This window comes from Schistocerca serialis, chromosome 9, assembly GCF_023864345.2.
Source record: "Schistocerca serialis cubense isolate TAMUIC-IGC-003099 chromosome 9, iqSchSeri2.2, whole genome shotgun sequence".
In the NCBI taxonomy this organism is placed as follows: Eukaryota; Metazoa; Arthropoda; class Insecta; order Orthoptera; family Acrididae; genus Schistocerca; species Schistocerca serialis.
This window is the reverse complement of record NC_064646.1, coordinates 51,588,457-51,608,147: the sequence shown is the minus strand read 5'-3', so window position 1 is coordinate 51,608,147 and position 19,691 is coordinate 51,588,457. Positions and strand designations below refer to the sequence as shown.

The 19,691-nt window shown below is 43.8% G+C and overlaps 1 protein-coding gene across 1 annotated transcript in view; it reads left to right on the top strand.

Moving 5' to 3' along the window:
* LOC126418550 (probable 18S rRNA (guanine-N(7))-methyltransferase) overlaps window positions 1-19,691 on the top strand; it is a 52,169-nt gene that overhangs the window by 16,410 nt on the left and 16,068 nt on the right. The window contains exon 4 of the mRNA XM_050085365.1: window positions 6,050-6,243. Within this exon, the coding sequence (XP_049941322.1) occupies window positions 6,050-6,243 (194 nt within the window). The remainder of the gene's footprint in view (window positions 1-6,049; window positions 6,244-19,691) is intronic.

Genomic DNA, 19,691 nt, shown 5'->3' with positions numbered 1-19,691 from the left:
AGTGAGGAAAGAAGAGGAAATTGAAGATGAGAGAGAGAGAGAGACTTCTTGGGAAGGAGAGGAAGAATGGTGAGAGAAGGTGGTACAAGATCTAGATAGGGAAGAAGTGATGTAGACAGAAGAGGAGGAAAAAGGAAAGGTGGGGCAGTGGGAAACAGTTAGTGGAGGTTGGCATTGCAAGAGTGCATGGTATGCTGAAGAGACTATTCACACCTGCCTAGTTCAGAGATACTAATGCAAGAATGGAGTATCCAAATGGTTAATGCAGTGAAGCAATTTCTGTTGAAGTCATTTGTGTTGCAGTGGGTACTGCAAGATCAAGTTTGCAGTTTGGCACAGTTTTGCAGCAGTTGTTCATGCTGGTTAACTGTCAGGCCCACATAGAGTGTTGTACAGTAATTGCTGCATGTTGTTGTTGTTGTTGTTGTCTTTGTCTTCAGTTCGAAGGCTGGTTTGATGCAGCTCTTCATGCTACCCTATCCTGTGCAAGCCTCTTCACCTCCAAGTTACTACTGCAGCCTACATCCTTCTGAACCTGCTTGCTGTATTCGTCTCTTGGTCTCCCTCTGTGATTTTTACCCTCCCTGTTTCCCAGCAGTATTAAATTGGTTGATCCCTTGATGTCTCGGTATGTGTTCTACCAACCAGGCCCCTTCACCTAGTTAGGTTGTGCCACAAATTTTTCTTCTCTTCAATTGTATTCAGTATCTCCTCATTAGTTACATGACCTACCCATCTTCAGAATTTTTCTGTAACACCACATTTCAAAAGCTTCTCTTCTCTTCTTGTCTAAACTGTTTATCACCCATGTTTAACTTTCAAACCTGGCTGCACTCGATACAAACACTTTCAGAAAGGCCTTTCTGACAATTAAATCTATACTCAGTGTTAACAAATTTATCTTCTTCAGAAGCACTTTTTTGCCATTGGCAGTTACATTTTATATCCTCTCTACTTTGAGCGTCATCATTTAGTTTGTTGTTCAAATAGCAAAACTTGTCTGCTACTTCAAGGCTCTAATTTCCTAATCTAATTCCCTCAGCATCGCTGGATTTAATTTGATTACATTCTGTTACTCTCATTTTGCTTTTGTTGATCTTCATCGTATAGCATCTCTTCAAGACATTGTCCATTATGTTCAACTGCTCTTCCAAGTTCTTTGCTGTATTAACGGTATAGCAGTAGTTGTCAGGCTGTTGGTCTCACCTTCTCTGTATGCAAACGACTTCTGCATTTCGTACTGCTCCTCCAGTACTGGTGTTGCTGAGCAGTGCCTACAGGGAGCCGTCCACAAGGTGCAGTCATGGGCTCTATCCCAAGTTTTCCAGTTTTCAGCTGTGATATCGTGTGTCATGCACCTCTATCAGCTTCGTACCATTCATTTGGAACTAGAACTTTACCTTAATGACAATCCACTCATGGTAGTGGAGACATATCGATTCTTAAGACTGGTTATCAATGCCCGATTGACATGCCTTCCTCATCTTCGTCAGCTGAAGCGGAAGTGCTGGCAGCATCTCAATGCCCTCTGCTGCCTGAGCAGCACCAACTGGGGTGCAGATTGCTGTACGCTGCTGCAACTCTACAGGGCCCTTGTTCAATCCTGCGTTGACTATGGGGGTCTGGTTCATGGTTCAGCGGTGCCCGCAACATTGCGTTTACTCAACCCAATTCATCCCCTGTGGCATTAGACTGGCAACAGGAGATTTTAGGACGAGTCCGATGACCAGCGTCCTGGTGGAGGCTGGAGTCCCTTCATTGAAGGTTAGGCTTGCACAACTGCTCACCAGTTACAGTGCACACATTCGTAGTTCTCCTGAGCTTCCAAATTACCATCTCCTTTTCCCATCCACGGCGATTCATCTTCTGCTTCGGAGGCCAAGGTCAGGGCTTACGATTATGGTTCGTGTCAGATCTCTTCTGTCTGAAGTGGATTCCTTGCCTTTACTACCTACACCTGAGGTCCATTCACGTACATCTCCATGGTTTACACTTAGGCCGAAGCTTCTCCTGGACTTTTCTAATGTTCCTAAGGACTCAGTTAACACCGCAGCTCTCTACTGTCACTTCCTCTTGATTCTTGACTTGTACCAGGACCATGAAGTTTACATTGATGGCTCAATGCCTGATGGTCACGTTGGCTTCGCATATGTTCATGGGGGAGATATTGAACAGCACTCCTTGCCAGATGGCTGCAGTGTTTTCACTGCAGAGCTGGTGGCCATTTCTCTTGCTCTTGAGCGCATCCGCTCGTGCCCTGGTGAGTCGTTTCTCCTCTGTACTGACTCCTTGAGCAGCAGTCTACAAGCTATTGACCAGTGCTACCCCACTATCCTTTGGTAGCGACCATCCAGGAGTCCATCTATGCCCTGGAATGGTTTAGTCGTTCCGTGGTGTTTGTGTGGACCTCAGGAAATGACCTTGTCGACAGGCTGGCCAAACAGGCTACACGGAAACCTCTTCTGGAGATCAGCATAACTGACCTGAGATCATTATTGCGCCGCAAGGTTTTTCAGCTTCGGGAGACTGAATGGCATAATCTCGGTATGCACAACAAATTGCCCACCCTTAAGGAGACTACAAATGTGTGAAAGACCTCCAGGCAGGGACTCTTTGGTTCTCTGCCGGCTCTGCATTGGCCATAAGTGGCTAACACATGGCTATCTCCTCTGTTGCGTGGACCCACCTCGGTGTCACTGTGGCTCACATATGATTGCCATCCACATCTTGCTGGACTGCCCACTTTTAGCCGCTCTGCGGCAGACTTTTAACTTTCCCACCACTCTACCCTCGGTGTTGGACTACAATGCCTCAGTAGCATATTTAGTTTTACATTTTATTCGTGAAGTGGGGGTTTTTATCGTACCATATAATAGTGGGCATTTAGCGTTCTCTCTGAGGTCACCACCTTCCCTCCATTTTAACTCTGTTGCACTGTCTTTGCATTTGTTTTCTTGGTGCTCGTCTTTCTCGCTACATGTGTTCATCTCGCCTTGTCTTTTTGGGGTGGACATTTTAGTGTGTTGCAGAGTGGCTGTCTCATCCTCTTTTTATTATTGTGATCAGCCAGCCCAAACCATCTGCTCTATGGTTTCAAAATCTTCTACTTTTCCTTGTGGTGTATGTTTGCCCCATTTTTTGTTCATTCCATTTGTGTTCTTCTTAGGTGTGGTGTTGGCTGTTTTTGTACCTCGAGACTTGCTTGCGTCAGGAAAAAGGGACTGATGACCCTTTAGTTTGGTCCCTTTATACCCCAAACCAACCACTCAATCACACTCATATTGTTTATATACCAAATGTTTCTGTTTTCTTGTACAAACATTCTATTGCATCCTCTGTGAAATTCACGTTGATAGATCAAGCTGGTCTTTTCGTGCTTTAAATTGTTTTCTGTTAAGGATGTTCGATCACACAGTGAGCACTGTATGTTCATGCATTGGCATTTTGAAGGATGATACCGTCACTCATTGCTCCAGTGAAGACATACATAAGCATCAAAGATGTTACGGCTGTAGACCTTATAGACTTGTCATTTCCAGTGGAAACAAGTGATGTGTGTCAGTATTTATCCGTACATCATCTCTCTCACACGCCGACACAGAATTTTCTGATGGCATTCCAAGTCTTATATCACACTGCAACTTAAATTGGAGTCATCACTGGAAAGAACTGTTAGACACACACACACACACACACACACACACACACACACACACACACACACACACACACACACACACAGATATGTATTCATGCACTTGCTGCGAATGCACCATCCAGTGACAAATGCCCCACAGTTCACAAGCCTTCTATGTACAGTACTTGATAATATCACAGTTCAAGTGGCAGCATTAGTGGTAGGCAGTAGTTGAAGGGGGTCAGGGGTTCTATTCTTTTGAATATGTGACAGTTAATATTTGTCATACACTGATCATCCCTAACATAATGGTCACATATCTTATAGGAGGTACATTCACTTTTTGCACAGATAACGGCGGCGAAATGTAGTGGCATGGAAGGAATGAGGCCTTGATTAGTCATTCGATGGAATTGGCACCGCAGACGTGCACATGTGTGCTGCACGCCCCCCCCCCCCCCCTCCCCTCTCTCTCTCTCTCTCTCTCTCTCTCTCTCTCTCACACACACACACACACACACACACACACACACACACGATCACCTCATTCCTGTAAATTCTGGGGAGGGGCTGATGATCTGTGATGCCATGTTCAGTCACATTCCAGATGTGGTCAATTGGGTTCAGATCTGGTGAGTTGTGGAGACTGCACATCAGTTGGAACTCGCCACTGTGTTCCTCGAACCACTCCATCACACTTCTGGCCTTGTGACATGACACATTTATCTTGTTGAAAAATGGCATTTCTGTCGGGAAACCTGATCATGCTGAAGTGGTGTACATGGTCTGCAACCAGGTACTACTGGCCATCATGGTGCCTTGCACAAGTTCCACTGGATCCACGGATGCTCACATGAATGTCCTCCAGAGCGTAATGGAGTCGCTGCCAGCTTGTTTCCATCCTGCAGTACAGCTGTTAAGGAGCTATTCCTCAGGAAGATGATAGATTCAAGCCCTCCAATCAGCATGCTGAAGAAAGTATCGGGATTCATCAGACCGTGCAATCCTCTAACACTGCACCAACATCCAGTGCCGATGGTCACATGTCCATTTCAGTCGAAGTTGCCGATGTTGTGATGTTAACATTGGCACACGCATGGGTCGTCAGCTGTGGAGGCCCACTATTAGAAGTGTTCAGTGCACTGTGTGGTCAGGCACACTTGTCTCTGCCCAGCATTAAAATCTGATGTTAGTTCTGCCATAGTTTGCCACCTGTCCTGCTTTACCAGTCTTCCCTGCCTACAACATCCCACATCTATATTGAGCTGTGGTTGTTCAGCCCCATGACATCTGGAGATGGTTTCAACTTGGTTTTGCCATGTGTTGAAGACACTCAGCACAGCACTCCTTGAACAACCAGCAAATCATTCAATTTTCAAATACTTGACCAGATCCTCCAGGCCATCACAGTCTGCCCTTGGTCAAACTCAGATTGATTGTAAGCCTTCCTCATTCTACACACAGACAACCTGCTCACTGATACTACATGCACCGTGTGCGTGTCTGACTATCAGTTATTCCTCACCAGGTGACGCTGCTATTGCCTAGACGGGTTTATAACAATAGTAGGTTGTTGGTGATAATGATCTCACTTATCAGTGTGTGTTTGTCATTGGTGGATGTCATAGTCATTCACTATCTCCGCCTGAGCCTTCTGGATTCTGAACTTGAAGTTATATAAATTTTACCACAGTCTGTGAACAACAAAGACACAAATATAACTCTCCCACCTACCAAACTATGGGAGCAAGTACTGTTCTTAAATGTGAATGTGCTGTTGTCTGCTATGTACACTTGATACAAGTTGACAGACGTGCCTCTGGTTGCTTGTATTAGTTTTAGGTGACAGTTCAGTCTGCATGTGTGTTCGTCACTTAATTCTCATGAACTGATTTTTGCATTTAATATGTGAAAAGCACTGCTAATCTTAAAGATTAGATTGGATTATAGTCTCTTAAATTGTTAGTTACTTGTAGTCTCTCTCAAAAATTACATCTGAAACAAAATTCTGAAATTCTTAAAGCTTTGCAGCACTTAAATCACAGTTAAAGTTCCGTTTTAGTAATTATAAATGGATGTGGATGAAATTTCTGTTTTGCAGCACATTTAGAGTTAAGTTTCCTTCTGCTCAAAGTTTTCTTCTGAAATGTTGTAGAAAGCAAGCTTGACCTTTCATATTATGGTGAAGTTGATGTTCAGTATATCATTTCTGTGCTTTGTGTTTCAGAACACAGACATCGAGACAGCTTTTTAAAGGCTGCTTGCGTGAACAAATGTATTTATTTCCGTAGTTATAGATTAATATTATTTTGTGTGTGTGTGTGTGTGTGTGTGTGTGTGTGTGTGTGTGTGTGTGTGTGTGTGTGTGTGGCAAAAAGATAATTTCCATGATTTTCATATTGCTTTTTATAGAAATTGCACTAGAGAGGGAGGTGGAAGGTGATTTGATTCTTGGTGACCTTGGCCATGGAGTACCATTCCGAGCTGGCTCGTTTGATGGGGCTGTCAGTATTAGTGCCCTACAGTGGTTATGCAATGCTGATAAAAGAAGTCACAATCCTGTTAAACGACTGTACAAGTTTTTCAGTACATTATACGCATGTCTGGTGAGTCGTGGTTCTTCATATTATTTTATACTAGCTGTTACCCACGGCTGTGCTCACATATCAGTATTGTTGTATGAAGAGTGATGCTGAGCAAGCAAGCTATTGTACATGAAATTAAATCGACTGCTCTCACTTGTCTGCCTGTTTGGGTAGGCATAGCTCATGATATGCACACCGTTCTCCCCCCTCCCAAGCTATCACAAAACATGATGCATTGGCATGTACAGCATTGCTGCTGAGCAGTGCATACAGAGGGGCATGGGCAGGAGTGTGCATTAATGCATCGTGCTATTGAAGTAGCTGCGTCATTTCACATCACCTCACCTATGCCTCCCTGTTTGACCATTGTGGATTTCATTGATATTTTATGTGTACACTCACACGTGTCCCCAGTGGATATTAGTAGATGCAATACTGGCAGAGGTAGTCACTTGTTTGACTCCATGCACAACTTTGCACAGAACAAACATGAATTTCTGGCAATTTTGAGCTGTTATATCTAAGGCATTATTTTGTTGAAAGAAATGAAATTTTGCCATATTGTACAACTTTACGCATTCTCTTAAGAATACTAATGAAAAGAATTTTATGAGTGATATGCAGCCATAAAATTTTAGGCAAAATTGCCCAAAAATTCTCAATATTTGACTTCTTATATCTCGGGGACTAAAGATGTGATGAACATTAAACGTGGCTTGTGGTACCCTAAAAACACAAGATTCTCAAATATAATTTTTCATTTACATACCATTTTCAAATGCTGAATACGTTAAGTGCACAGTTGAAGATTGTGTAAGAAGGTAAAAATTGCTGTATTTTTGACCTGATTTTGTAAAAAATTTTCCACACTGGGCTCATTAGAAAGACCATGGTATTAACCACAGAAAAAGTGTATTCGATTATCCGTCGGAGGCTAAAAATGCCAGATGCTTTGACTCAAAGTTGTCGGTGAAAATTACTGCATGAGATAAATGTAAAATTTGGATACTTTTATCTCATAGAGTACACGCGTACTGAACATGAAACTTAATGTGCAGTCGCTTAATAGCACAAAGATGTGGACTACAAAATTTCATTCACTTCTATTTTCCAACAGTGTACAGATTCGTTGATAAGTTGATGATTTTTGTGAAAAGGTAAAACAGGATATATTTGACACTTCTTTTACAAATATGGTTTTCTGTTAAAGCTTCGAAAGAATGTGTTTTAAGCCCCATCGCCTGCCCTCCCCAAAAACAGTGGGTTTAATTTCCAATGTGGGTCAAAATACTCAGAAAAATCAAACTGCGAATAAAATTTTAACTTTGGCTTCTTATCTCATCGACTAAATTCACGATAAATATGAAACTTGGGTCACAACAACTTAGCAACCTAAGGCTTTTGCAGTATAAAACATCAGTCACATACTGCTTTCCAAATTTCTACAAAATTGGTTCAAACTTATTTTTTGTAAAAATTATAAAAATAGATAACATTCAGTTTGCTTTTAGAAAATCTGTTTTGCAAATTGATTTTAGACTACTCACAGTTGGAAAGAACATTTTTTCAAGCATCCAGAAAATCATGTTTGATTTTCCAGTGTGCACTAAAAATACCTGAAAATTAAGAACAAATTTGAGGGAATGTATCGTGGCAATGGACTACATTTCAACAACCTGTTGACCATGTTTCATTGCGTGCGGTTTATATTTTTAGATTTACAAGAAATATCTTACTATTTTGTGTTGGTCGAAGATGACAAAAACGTGAAGCGGCAGTTGTCACACTATAAGGATAATGTCCGAAAGCTGTGCAATACTAGCCAAGGATAGGTTTCTTCATCTGTGTTTCCAAGCCTGTAATTTGATTTCTTAATTTAGGTTACAAAGCCGCATGGTGGTGTGCTACCTGTCTGCTTGCAAACTCATCTGCTAAGTACCTTATCTCTGGTTCTCAAGTCTGTAGGAGTATCTCACACAGATGACAAGCAAAAACTAGTATCAGTTTTGATTTTAAACTTCTCAAAATTGCAGCTTACGTATTTCAAAATTTTTCAGCCACTTTGTGTAGTTCGTTTTTGGAAGTTTATACTGTCAGCCAGATGATGATATTGAAGGAAGACTTAATTTTTTACTTCAGCCGTTTCTGCAGTAGGAGGCGTGTGAGATGAGATTATAGCATAGGCTGTAAGTAAACATGTCCGTGTGGACCAATGCAATGTAGTGAGATATTACTTGTAAATATATAAATAAAAAATACATGCAACAAAACATGATCAACTGGTTGTTGAAATGTGGCCCGTTACCATGGTACGTTCCTTGAAATTCCCCCCCAGGGGGTCCACAACTCTTTTGTGGATACGTGCGTAGTGAGCACGGGACCCCGAGCTAATGTGGCCCTCCTGCCTTTCCGGGCTGCATACCCTCCCTTTCCGCATCCTCCCCCCCCCCCCCCCCCCCCACCCCCCCCCCCCCCCCCCCCCCCCCCCCCCCCCCCCCCCCCCCCACTCCCCCCCCCCCCCCCCCCCCCCCCCACTTTGGCTCTTTCCTTCCCTTTCTCCCCCTCTGGGAGTATGGTTTGTGCTTACGTCCGGAGATGGACACTCGAAACTGTTACAAATTCCTTGCTTTCTATAGTTGCCAGTCTTCGTCCTCCCTCTGTCCTTCTCTTTTCCTTCCCTCTTCTCTTTGCCCTTTTCTCCGCTTCGGCGTTTGAGACCCCTCTTCTTTCCTTTCCCTTTCTCTTTTTTCCTCCCTGTGCGTGTCTGAAGGCCGACCCACACACTTCCATGCGTAGCCGGTGATGGGGTAACGCGTAATTCCCCGCCCCGGGTAGACAGGTAGGACATGTACGTACCCCCTGGTAACGGCCAGGCCCAGGGAGGGGTGATTACCCGAGCTGATACCTTCCGAAAGTGCCGGTTGGTCCCTCCGTCCGTTTGTTGGGAGGTGTGACCTGAGGTGTGAACAATCACCTAAGGCGGGAGTGTCCTCAGAGAGGGCCCCCACAAGGGAGGAGCGCGCCATCTGAGACACCGGTAATCATGGGGGATTCTTCCGCAATGGTTTCCTCACCTTCCACTATGTCTGCTCACAAGCGTAAGTTCACTGAGTCTCAGCCACAGACAGTTCTTCCATCGTTGCCACAGTTCCTTGTTGTTTATCGGTCTGATGAAGGTCACGACTTCTCCACGGTCAACCCTTTCATTATTCAGAAAGGTGTCGACGCAGTTGCAGGTCCTGTAAAGTCTTGTTCCAGATTACGGAATGGCACCTTGTTGTTAGAAACAGTCAGTGCCCTCCAGGCACAAAAATTGCTGCGTACCTCACTATTATACACCTTCCCTGTCCGGGTTGAAGCGCACCGCACTTTAAATTCCTCGCGTGGAGTCGTTTATACACGCTCCCTCGATGGATTGTCTGACGAAGAAATTCAGCACTACCTGTCTGACCAGGGCATAACGGCTGTTCATAGAGTTATGAAAAGGGTTGACACGAACATCATTCCAACCCGCACTGTCTTTTTGACACTTGACAAAGTTCAACTCCCATCGAAAATCAAAGCAGGCTATGAGATAATTTCCGTTCGCCCTTACGTCCCAAACCCTACGCGTTGCTATCGGTGTCAGTGGTTCAATCACACCAACCAGTCCTGTTCGAATCCGGCCAAATGTGTTACATGTGGCAAGGATGCCCATGAGGGTGCTTGTCCACCTCCATCCCCTCGTTGCATCAACTGTATGGGTGACCACGCTGCTTCCTCTCGAGATTGCCCCGTTTTTATGGACGAAAAGCTCATCCAGGAAATTAGGGTGAAGGAAAAGGTGTCGACCTTTGCTGCTCGAAAATTATTCGCCAGTCGACAGCCCACCGTGCCTCAGACAGGAAAATACAGCACTGTCCTTGCTTCTCCTCGGCCAACAAAGGAGGCGGCCACGCAGACTTGCGACTTCACCTTTAGTGCCACGGTCGTCAGATCGGCCAGCGCAAAGATCGCCCGTTCAACCTCACCACTTTCGCCTGCCCACTCTCTGGCTCACCCTTCGTTGGGTTCTTCTAAATCTCGAGCCCAAAAGTCAGACACCAAGACTTTGAAAAAAGAGCATACTCGTGAAGAGTTTTTACGTACCGCAACTTCCCAACCATCGGTTCCTCCTTCATCTAAACATCATACTTCCAAGAAGGCTACAAAGAAACCCAGTTCCTCTCCTTCTCCACCAAGGCGTGTCCCATCTACAGCACCACCTGGCGGAAATCGCCCTCGGCCGTCTTCTGTGTCGCCGAGGCGCACTGCTGGTGGCCGATCAACCGGCCGATCGCTGGTGGCAGGAGCTGCTCCTGACCAACCTATGGATCAGGATCTTCTGCCTTCGGCTGAATGCCATTCCATGCTGTCGGTCGCAAGCTCTGAGCAGTCGTTGAGTTGACAGCGACCTTGGTCACATTCCTCCATTTTCTGTTCACCCTATGTCCATTATCCACTGGAATATCCGCGGTATTCGAGCCAATCGGGATGAATTGTCGATCCTCTTACGATCCTACTCGCCGGTTATCTTCTGTCTTCAGGAAACAAAGCTGCGTCCCCATGACCGCTTTGTTCTCCCTCATTTTCAGTCCGTCCGATATGATCTCCCCTCTGTTGAAGGCACTCCAGCACATGGAGGACTCATGATTCTTCTCCATGAAACTCTCCATTATCACCCAATCCATTTAAACACTTCCTTCCAAGCTGTCACCGTCCGTCTTTCCCTTTCCGGATACACGTTCTGTCTTTGCACTGTATACATTCCATCGTCCACACCAATGGCACGACCTAATCTCCTTTATCTTCTTGGTCAGCTTCCACCCCCCTATTTGATGGTTGGGGACTTCAATGCCCACCACCCGCTTTGGGGATCTCCACATCCCTGTCCACGTGGCTCACTATTGCTAGACGTCTTCCACCAAGCGGATCTAGTTTGCCTCAACACTGGGGTTCCTACATTTTTGTCTGCCTCCATGACAAATTTATCTCATTTGGACCTTGCGGTCGGTACTGTTCCGCTAGCTCGGCACTTCAAATGGTTCGCCCTTGATGATACACACTCGAGTGACCACTTTCCATGTGTCCTTAGACTGCAGCCTCAACTGCCATACATGCGCCCGCGACGCTGGAAGTTTGCCCAAGCTGACTGGACACTTTTTTCGTCTCTAGCGACATTCGATGACCGTCGCTTTCCCAGCGTCGACGATGAGGTCACACATATTACCGATGTTATTTTTACAGCTGCGGAACATTCAATACCACGCACCTCCGAATTGCCCCGGCACCCCCCAGTTCCTTGGTGGAACGAGTCATGCACGTGAGCGGCGACGTGCTCTCCGCGTTTTCCGCCACCATCCTACTTTGGCCAACTGTATCCGCTATAAGCAGTTCCGAGCGCGATGCCGTCGTGTCATCCACGATAGCAAGAAGGCAAACTGGAAATTCTTTATTAGCTCATTTAACACCTTCACTCCCTCCTCGGAAGTTTGGAGTCGGCTTCGATGGTTCTCAGGCGCGCCTAGTTTCTCCCCGGTCTCTGGGCTCACTGTCGCGCATGACACATTAGTGGACCCCGTCGCAATTTCTAACTCATTGGGTCAGCACTTTGCTGAGATTTTGAGCTCTTCAAATTACCCGCCAGCGTTTCTCCCGAAGAAACGTGCAGCGGAAGTGCGACCTCTTGCTTTCTCCTCTCAAAATCGCGAAAGCTACAATACTGTTTTCTCCATGCGGGACCTCCAACATGCACTCTCTTCTTCTCGCTCCTCCGCCCCAGGACCGGATGGTATCCACATCCAAATGTTGCTGCATTTATCAACCCATAGTCTGCGTTACCTCCTTTGCCTTTATAATCGAATTTGGACCGACAGTACTTTTCCCAGACGATGGCAGGAAGCTATCGTCATTCCTGTTCTGAAACCTGGAAAGGACAAACATCTCCCCTCTAGCTATCGCCCCATTTCTCTCACGAGTAAAGTCTGTAAGGTTTTGGAGCGTATGGTGAATTACCGTTTAGCGTGGTGGCTGGAATCCCGCAGTCTTTTAACACCTGCCCAATGCGGATTCCGAAAGCATCGTTCTGCAGTTGACCATCTTATTGCTCTCTCCACTTATATCATGAACAATTTTCTCCGGAAACGCCAAACAGTAGCAATATTTTTTGATCTGGAGAGAGCATACGATACCTGTTGGAGGACAGGCATCCTCCGCACACTGTTCTCTTGGGGCTTTCGAGGTCGGCTGCCTCTTTTTCTTAGCGAATTTATGGCAGAGCGCACATTTAGGATGCGGGTGAACACTACTCTCTCCCAAGAAAACGGGGTACCCCAGGGCTCCGTGCTGAGTGTTGTACTGTTTGCCTTTGCCATCAATCCAATTATGGATTATCTCCTTCCTGATTTCTTGGGCTCCCTCTTTGTGGACGATTTTGCGATCTACTACAGCTCTCAACGGACCAGCCTTCTTGAACGACGTCTTCAAGGATGTCTCGATCGCCTCCACTCTTTTGGAGCATCGAAACCGGCTTCCGTTTTTCTCCCAGTAAGACCGTTTGTGTTAATTTTTGGCGACGTAAGGAGTTTCTTCCGCCCTCCTTACATCTAGGTCCTGTCAACCTTCCATTTTCAAACGTCGCTAAATTCTTGGGTCTTATGTTTGACAGAAGACTGTGCTGGTCCTCCCACGTTTCCTATCTTTCGGCTCGCTGTCTGCGGTCACTTAACACCCTCCGTGTCCTTAATGGTTCCTCCTGGGGAGCGGACCGAGTGGTCCTTCTCCGCCTCTGTCGCGCCTTAGTGCGCTCGAAATTGGACTATGGAAGCATAGTCTACTCCTCTGCTCGGCCGTCTATTCTTCGGCGTCTCGACTCTATCCACCACCGTGGATTACGTTTAGTGTCTGGAGCTTTTTACACCAGCCCTGTGGAAAGCCTTTATGCTGAGACTGCTGAACCTCCGCTGTCCAATCGGCGAGCAGTCCTTCTGAGTCGTTATGCTAGCCATCTGTCTTCCATGCCTGCTAATCCAGCCCATGACCTTTTTTTCGACGCCTCCTTTGATGTAAGGTATGCAGGCCGCCCCTCCTCCCTACTACCACCGGCAGTCCGCTTCTGTCAACTGCTCCATTCTCTTTCCTTCCGCTTTCCTAAAACCTTCTTGACAACTTGGGGTACAGCACCGCCTTGGCTCCGTCCCCGGATCTGCCTGCTCCGTGACCTTTGTCGATTTCCCAAGGATAGTACCCCTTCACTTGTTTATCGTCGGGCATTTGCTGCTCTATGTGCACAAATGCCGGACGCCACATTTATTTACACCGACGGCTCGAAAACATCATTAAGTGTAGGGAGTGCCTATATTGTTGGCGACACCCGAAATCACTTTCGGCTTCCCGACCAGTGTTCGGTTTATACTGCGGAGCTTTACGCTGTTCTCCAGGCTGTCCACTACATCCGCCGCCATCAGCGGATACAGTATGTTATTTGCTCAGATTCTCTCAGCTCTCTCCTCAGTCTCCAAGCTCTTTACCCTGTCCACCCTCTGGTCCACAGGATTCAGAACTGTCTGCGCTTGCTCCACCTGGGGGGCGTCTCAGTGGCGTTCCTCTGGCTACCAGGACACGTTGGTATCTGTGGAAATGATGCGGCCGATATAGAGGCCAAGGCTGCAGTCTCTCTTCTTCGGCCAGCTATTCAATCGATTCCCTTCACCGATGTACGGAGCGTTTTATGTCGTCGAGTTGTTCTTTTATGGTACGCACATTGGTCGATACTTCCCCATACTAAATTGCGGGACGTGAAAGCTCTTCCTTGTGCTTGGACCTCTTCCTCCCGAACGCGTTGTCGGGAGGAGGCAATTTTAACTACACTCCGGATAGGGCACTGTCTTTTTAGCCATCGACATCTTTTAAGCGGCGATCCTCCCTCACTTTGTCCCCACTGCTCTCAGCTGTGGACGGTAAGACACCTTTTAATTGAGTGCCCCTATTTTAATCCGTTACGCTCCCGTCTACAGCTATCGCCTGATATATCGTCGATTTTAGCAGATGAGAACGCGGTCGGCTGAGCGCGTTCTCCAGTTTATTAGTGCCAATGAAATGACGTCAGTCATTTGAAGCTTTTTTTGGGGACAACCAACCCCTTTCTGTAGTGGATTTTTAAGCCTTCCTTCTGCTTTTAGTTTCTCCAATTTTATGACTTTCGTTCCCATTGCTGCTGGTTTTCAATTTCGGTTTTTTACTGTTTCCTAAGTCACGGACCGGGCGCTAATGATCATAGCAGTTTTGCGCCCTAAAACAAAAAACAAAAAAACAAAAAATTCCTTGAAATTCATCCAGAATTTTCAAGTATTGTTAGCACATGTTGAAATATCGAACATTATTTTCTGGTTGCTTGGGGGAAAAAAAAATGTGCTTTCCAACTGTGATGGATTGAAATCAATTATGCAAAACAGATTTTCTAGAAGTAAACTAAGTGTGATCTGCTTTTATAATTTTTACAAGAAACAATTATGAATTGATTTTGCAGAAATTTGGAAATCAGTATGTGACTGGTATTTTACATTGCAAAACCTTATGTTGCTGAGTTGTTGTTGTCCAAAGTTTCAAATGTGCCGCGCCTTCAATTAACGAGATATAAGAAACCAAAGTTAAATCTTCATTTGCAATGTAGTGTTTTTGGTTGTTTTGTTCTAATTTATGTAGCATTGTTGGCTCATGTTGAAAATTGAACCCATTGTCCAGGGGGGGATTGTTGAATGTACCACCTATTTTCACCTTTTCACAGAAGCTGTCTTCTTATCGCCAAATTTGTAGATTATTGGAAAACAGTAGGTGATTGAAATTTTTTATTCCATATCCTTGTGCTATCAAGCTATTGAATATTAAGTTTCATGTTCAGCATGCACGTACTTTGAGATATAAGAATCCAATTTTACATTTTTCATACCCTGGTTTGATTTAGATTATCTGGCATTGTTAGCCTGCATTGGAAAACGAAATACACTTTTTTGTGGTTAAAACCCTGACCTTTCTAATCAGCCCAGTGTGGAAAATTTTATGGAACATAGTTTTTTTTTTTTTTTTTTTTTTTTTTCAAAATCAGTTCGAAAATAATCACATTTTAACGTTAAACCATACCAGTGCTCATCAGGGACTTGTGGGAATGTTCACGTAAAATTTCATTGAAATCCGTGAAGGCCGAGCAGGAAAAGTTCTGAAATTATGCAACACATAGTGTGAAAATATGAGTTACACATTGAAAATTGTATAAGCTTTGGAGTCATTACTTTGAATTGTATCACGAAACATATATTAACCAATAAAACTATTTTCACAAATATGACAAAGATGAAAAGTCAAGAGACTAAATAGCTTTTACAAAAAGTAAATATTATTCCCTAATTTGCGTAATTGCAAGCTAGTCATGAAAACATATCGGACAGATTTACTTTCACATTTATAATATTAGTATGGATAAAACTATAAATTACATTACCTTTTTTTCCGTGATCAGATTCTGAGGAGCTAAAGCAGATACAGTGCTCAAGTTACCCTGAAATCCCCATGAAAGAGATTAAAATGTTCAGACAGATATATATGACAGTTTTAGATAAAAGTTTAAATCACAATATCATTTTTTGTCACATGATTTTGATGAAAATAAAGCCTATGTGGTGACCCAAGCAATGCACAAATTGCTTGTGAAAACCTTATGGAGATTCATCTAACAGTTTTGCAGAAGCATGTTCAAAAAGAATGGCAGTATAGTATAATAAAATAATGGAATAGATGATAATAAAATGCGTGGCTTTTTAAAATGTATTGAATTAATGAGATTAATTTTTCGGCGGGAATGACAAGCACAATAAGCTGAGCTATGCCTGGAAATAAGTCCGTATTAGTTCATATTATTTTGCAGGGCGGAGTAGTTTCTTTCTCCGCTGTAGATTTGTGCTTACCATTCTTTATAATACTACGTTTGGTCGCCGCGTTCACCTTTGAAGTCTTGACCGTGTTCCTATTAAGCTTATCGGATCTTCGTAATTTTCCAAAGTACACAGGTGGGCTTCAGTTATTGTAATTATTGTACTATTTGAAATAACAACTCACACGACCTTTCTGTTAATAAAACAATACTGTATTTTTCTAAACGGTGCACATATGAAATCCACACTCCTCACTTATTCATAGCGACCCCAAAATGGCGGTCTACAATTACTCGCTAAAAAATTGACGTGCTTCTCACTCTTTCACTAGCTGAGCGCGAATCCCTCCTTCCTCCTACCGGTACCAGAAAAAATCCTCTGTTTATTAACAACTGAAAGTCAAAAAATACATGACGGTAGGCATAGGCTCTATGATGGGCTACCGCTTCATCTTGTCTCTTTGCCTTTAAGGAAGACAAAAACATAAAGGAAATGCAAAAGGTTTATCACAGCAGGCAGGACAGTTCTACAGATTTATTTTTAGTACAGATTTAGTCATCAGTACTTTTGCACCTGATATGAGAAGAAAAGTTCAAAATAAATAATTACATCACATCTTACTCCGTTTTAACCTTGAGGGAGACAGCTAAGAAATTTTATCATCCTCTTCTGTCTTAGGTTATTTTATTGGGTCTCATTTCTTGTTACTTGCTTTTCATATCACTTGGATTGCAACAACTGAAATCATATGAACACTTTCCTGACTTTTTGTTGTTTGTTTTCCTTTCATTCTTTGAACCAACACTCTGTGTAAATTTACTAATTAATTCCTGATTTAATCCTGTTTCATCCAACTCTTCTCTTTCCTTCCTCACTTGAAGGAACCTCCAATTCTGAATACCTACTGGAGTCTTTCTCAACCACCATGTTGAAGAAACTGAAATGGAATTCCTTTACCCTGACAGTAGAGTGTAAGTTACTGGTAAGTTTTGATAGTCCTGCATAGAGCAACTGGAGGGGAGTCTGCTGTCAGTAAGAAGTGACTGTGGCACACTTACTTCCAGCATGTGGTTGATAACAATCAGTCAGTGAAGCATTATTTAATAATACACAATGGCAAGACTGAATGGGGCACGTAAGTCAGTGATTATTTTACAGGGTGTTACAAAAAGGTACGGCCAAACTTTCAGGAAACATTCCTCATACACAAATAAAGAAAAGATGTTATGTGGACATGTGTCCGGAAATGCTTAATTTCCATGTTAGAGCTCATTTTAGTTTCGTCAGTATGTACTTCCATTAGTATGTACATTCCATTGGAACTACTGACAGCCTCGGGAGAGCCAGTCCTGACAAAACTCTACCATCTGGTGAGCAAGATGTATGAGACAGGCGAAATACCCTCAGACTTCAAGAAGAATATAATAATTCCAATCCCAAAGAAAACAGGTGTTGACAGATGTGAAAATTACCGAACTAAATACTAACAAAGAGATAGAGGGGCTGGCCAGTACTTACCTCAGCTCAGTACAGCCGATAGATACACAAAAAACAGAACCGAAAATTTACGTTACTAGCTTTCGGAACAAATGTTCGTTCATCAGGGAGGAGAGAGGGGAAAGAAAGGGAAGAAGGGAAAGTGGATTCAGTTACTCATAACCCAGGTCATGAAGCAACATGACCTGGGTTATGAGTAACTGAATCCACTTTCCCTTCTTCCCTTTCTTTCCCCTCTCTCCTCCCTGATGAAGGAACATTTGTTCCGAAAGCTAGGAACGTAAATTTTCAGTTCTGTTTTTTGTGTATCTATCGGCTGTACTGAGCTGAGGTAAGTACTGGCCAGCCCCTCTATCTCTTTGTTAGTATTTGTTTCACATCTTTATATGAGATTTTCCATTAATCATTTAAAATTACCGAACTATCAGTTTAATAAGTCACAGCTGCAAAATACTAACGCAAATTCTTTACAGATGAATGGAAAAACTGATAGAAGCCGACCTCAGGGAAGATCAGTTTGGATTCCATAGAAATGTTGGAACACGTGAGGCAATACTGACCCTACGACTTATCTTAGAAGAAAGATTAAGGATAGGCAAACCTATGTTTCTAGCATTTGTAGACTTAGAGAAAGCTTTTGACAGTGTTGATTGGAATACTGTCTTTCAAATTCTGAAGGTGGCAGGGGTAAAATACAGGGAGCGAAAGGCTATTTACAATTTGTACAGAAAGCAGATGGCAGTTATGAGAGTCGAGGGACATGAAAGGGAAGCAGTGGTTGGGAAGGGAGTGAGACAGGGTTGTAGCCTATCCCCGATGTTATTCAATGTGTATATTGAGCAAGCAATAAAGGAAACAAAAGAAAAGTTCGGAGTAGGTATTAAAATCCATGGAGAAGAAATAAAAACTTTGAGGTTTGCCGATGACATTGTAATACTGTCAGAGACAGCAAAGGACTTGGAAGAGCAGTTGAACGGAATGGACAATGTCTTGAAAGGAGGATATAAGATGAACATCAACAAAAGCAAAACGAGGATAATGGAATGTAGTCGAATTAAGTCGGGTGATGCTGAGGGTATTAGATTAGGAAATGAGACACTTAAAGTAGTAAAGGAGTTTTGCTATTTGGGGAGCAAAATAACTGATGATGGTCGGAGAAGAGAGGATATAAAATGTAGACTGGCAATGGCAAGGAAAGCGTTTCTGAAGAAGAAAAATTTGTCGACGTCGAGTATAGATTTAAGTGTCAGGAAGTCATTTCTGAAAGTATTTGTATGGAGTGTAGCCATGTATGGAAGTGAAACGTGGATAATAAATAGTTTAGACAAGAAGAGATTAGAAGCTTTCGAAATGTGGTGCTACAGAAGAATGGTGAAGATTTGATGGGTAGATCGCATAACTAATGAGGAGTTATAGAATAGAATTGGGGAGAAGAGGAGCTTGTGGCACAATTTGACTAGAAGAAGGGATCGTTTGGCTGGACATGTTTTGAGGCATCAAGAGATCACCAATTTAGTATTGGAGGGCAGTGTGGAGGGTAAAAATCGTAGAGGGAGACCAAGAGATGAATACACTAAGCAGATTCAGAAGGATGTAGGCTGCAGTAAGTACTGAGGGATGAAGAAGCTTGCACAGGATAGAGTAGCATGGAGAGCTGCATCAAACCAGTCTCAGGACTGAAGACCACCACCACAACAACAACAACAACAACAACAACAACACAGTATGTACTGTACTTCCTCGATTCACCGCCAGTTGGCCCAATTGACGAGAATCCGCACGCAATTGTGCAATCATATCATCAACACAGATTTTCTGTGAACATTTGGGCAGGCATTGTTGGTGATGTCTTGATTGGGCCCCATGTTCTCTTCCACCTATGCTCAATGGAGCACGTTATCGTGATTTCATACGGGATACTCTACCTTTTCTGCTAGAACGTGCCTTTACAAGTACGACACAACATGTGGTTCATGCACGATGGAGCTCCTGCACATTTCTGTCGAAGTGTTGGTACGCTTCTCAACA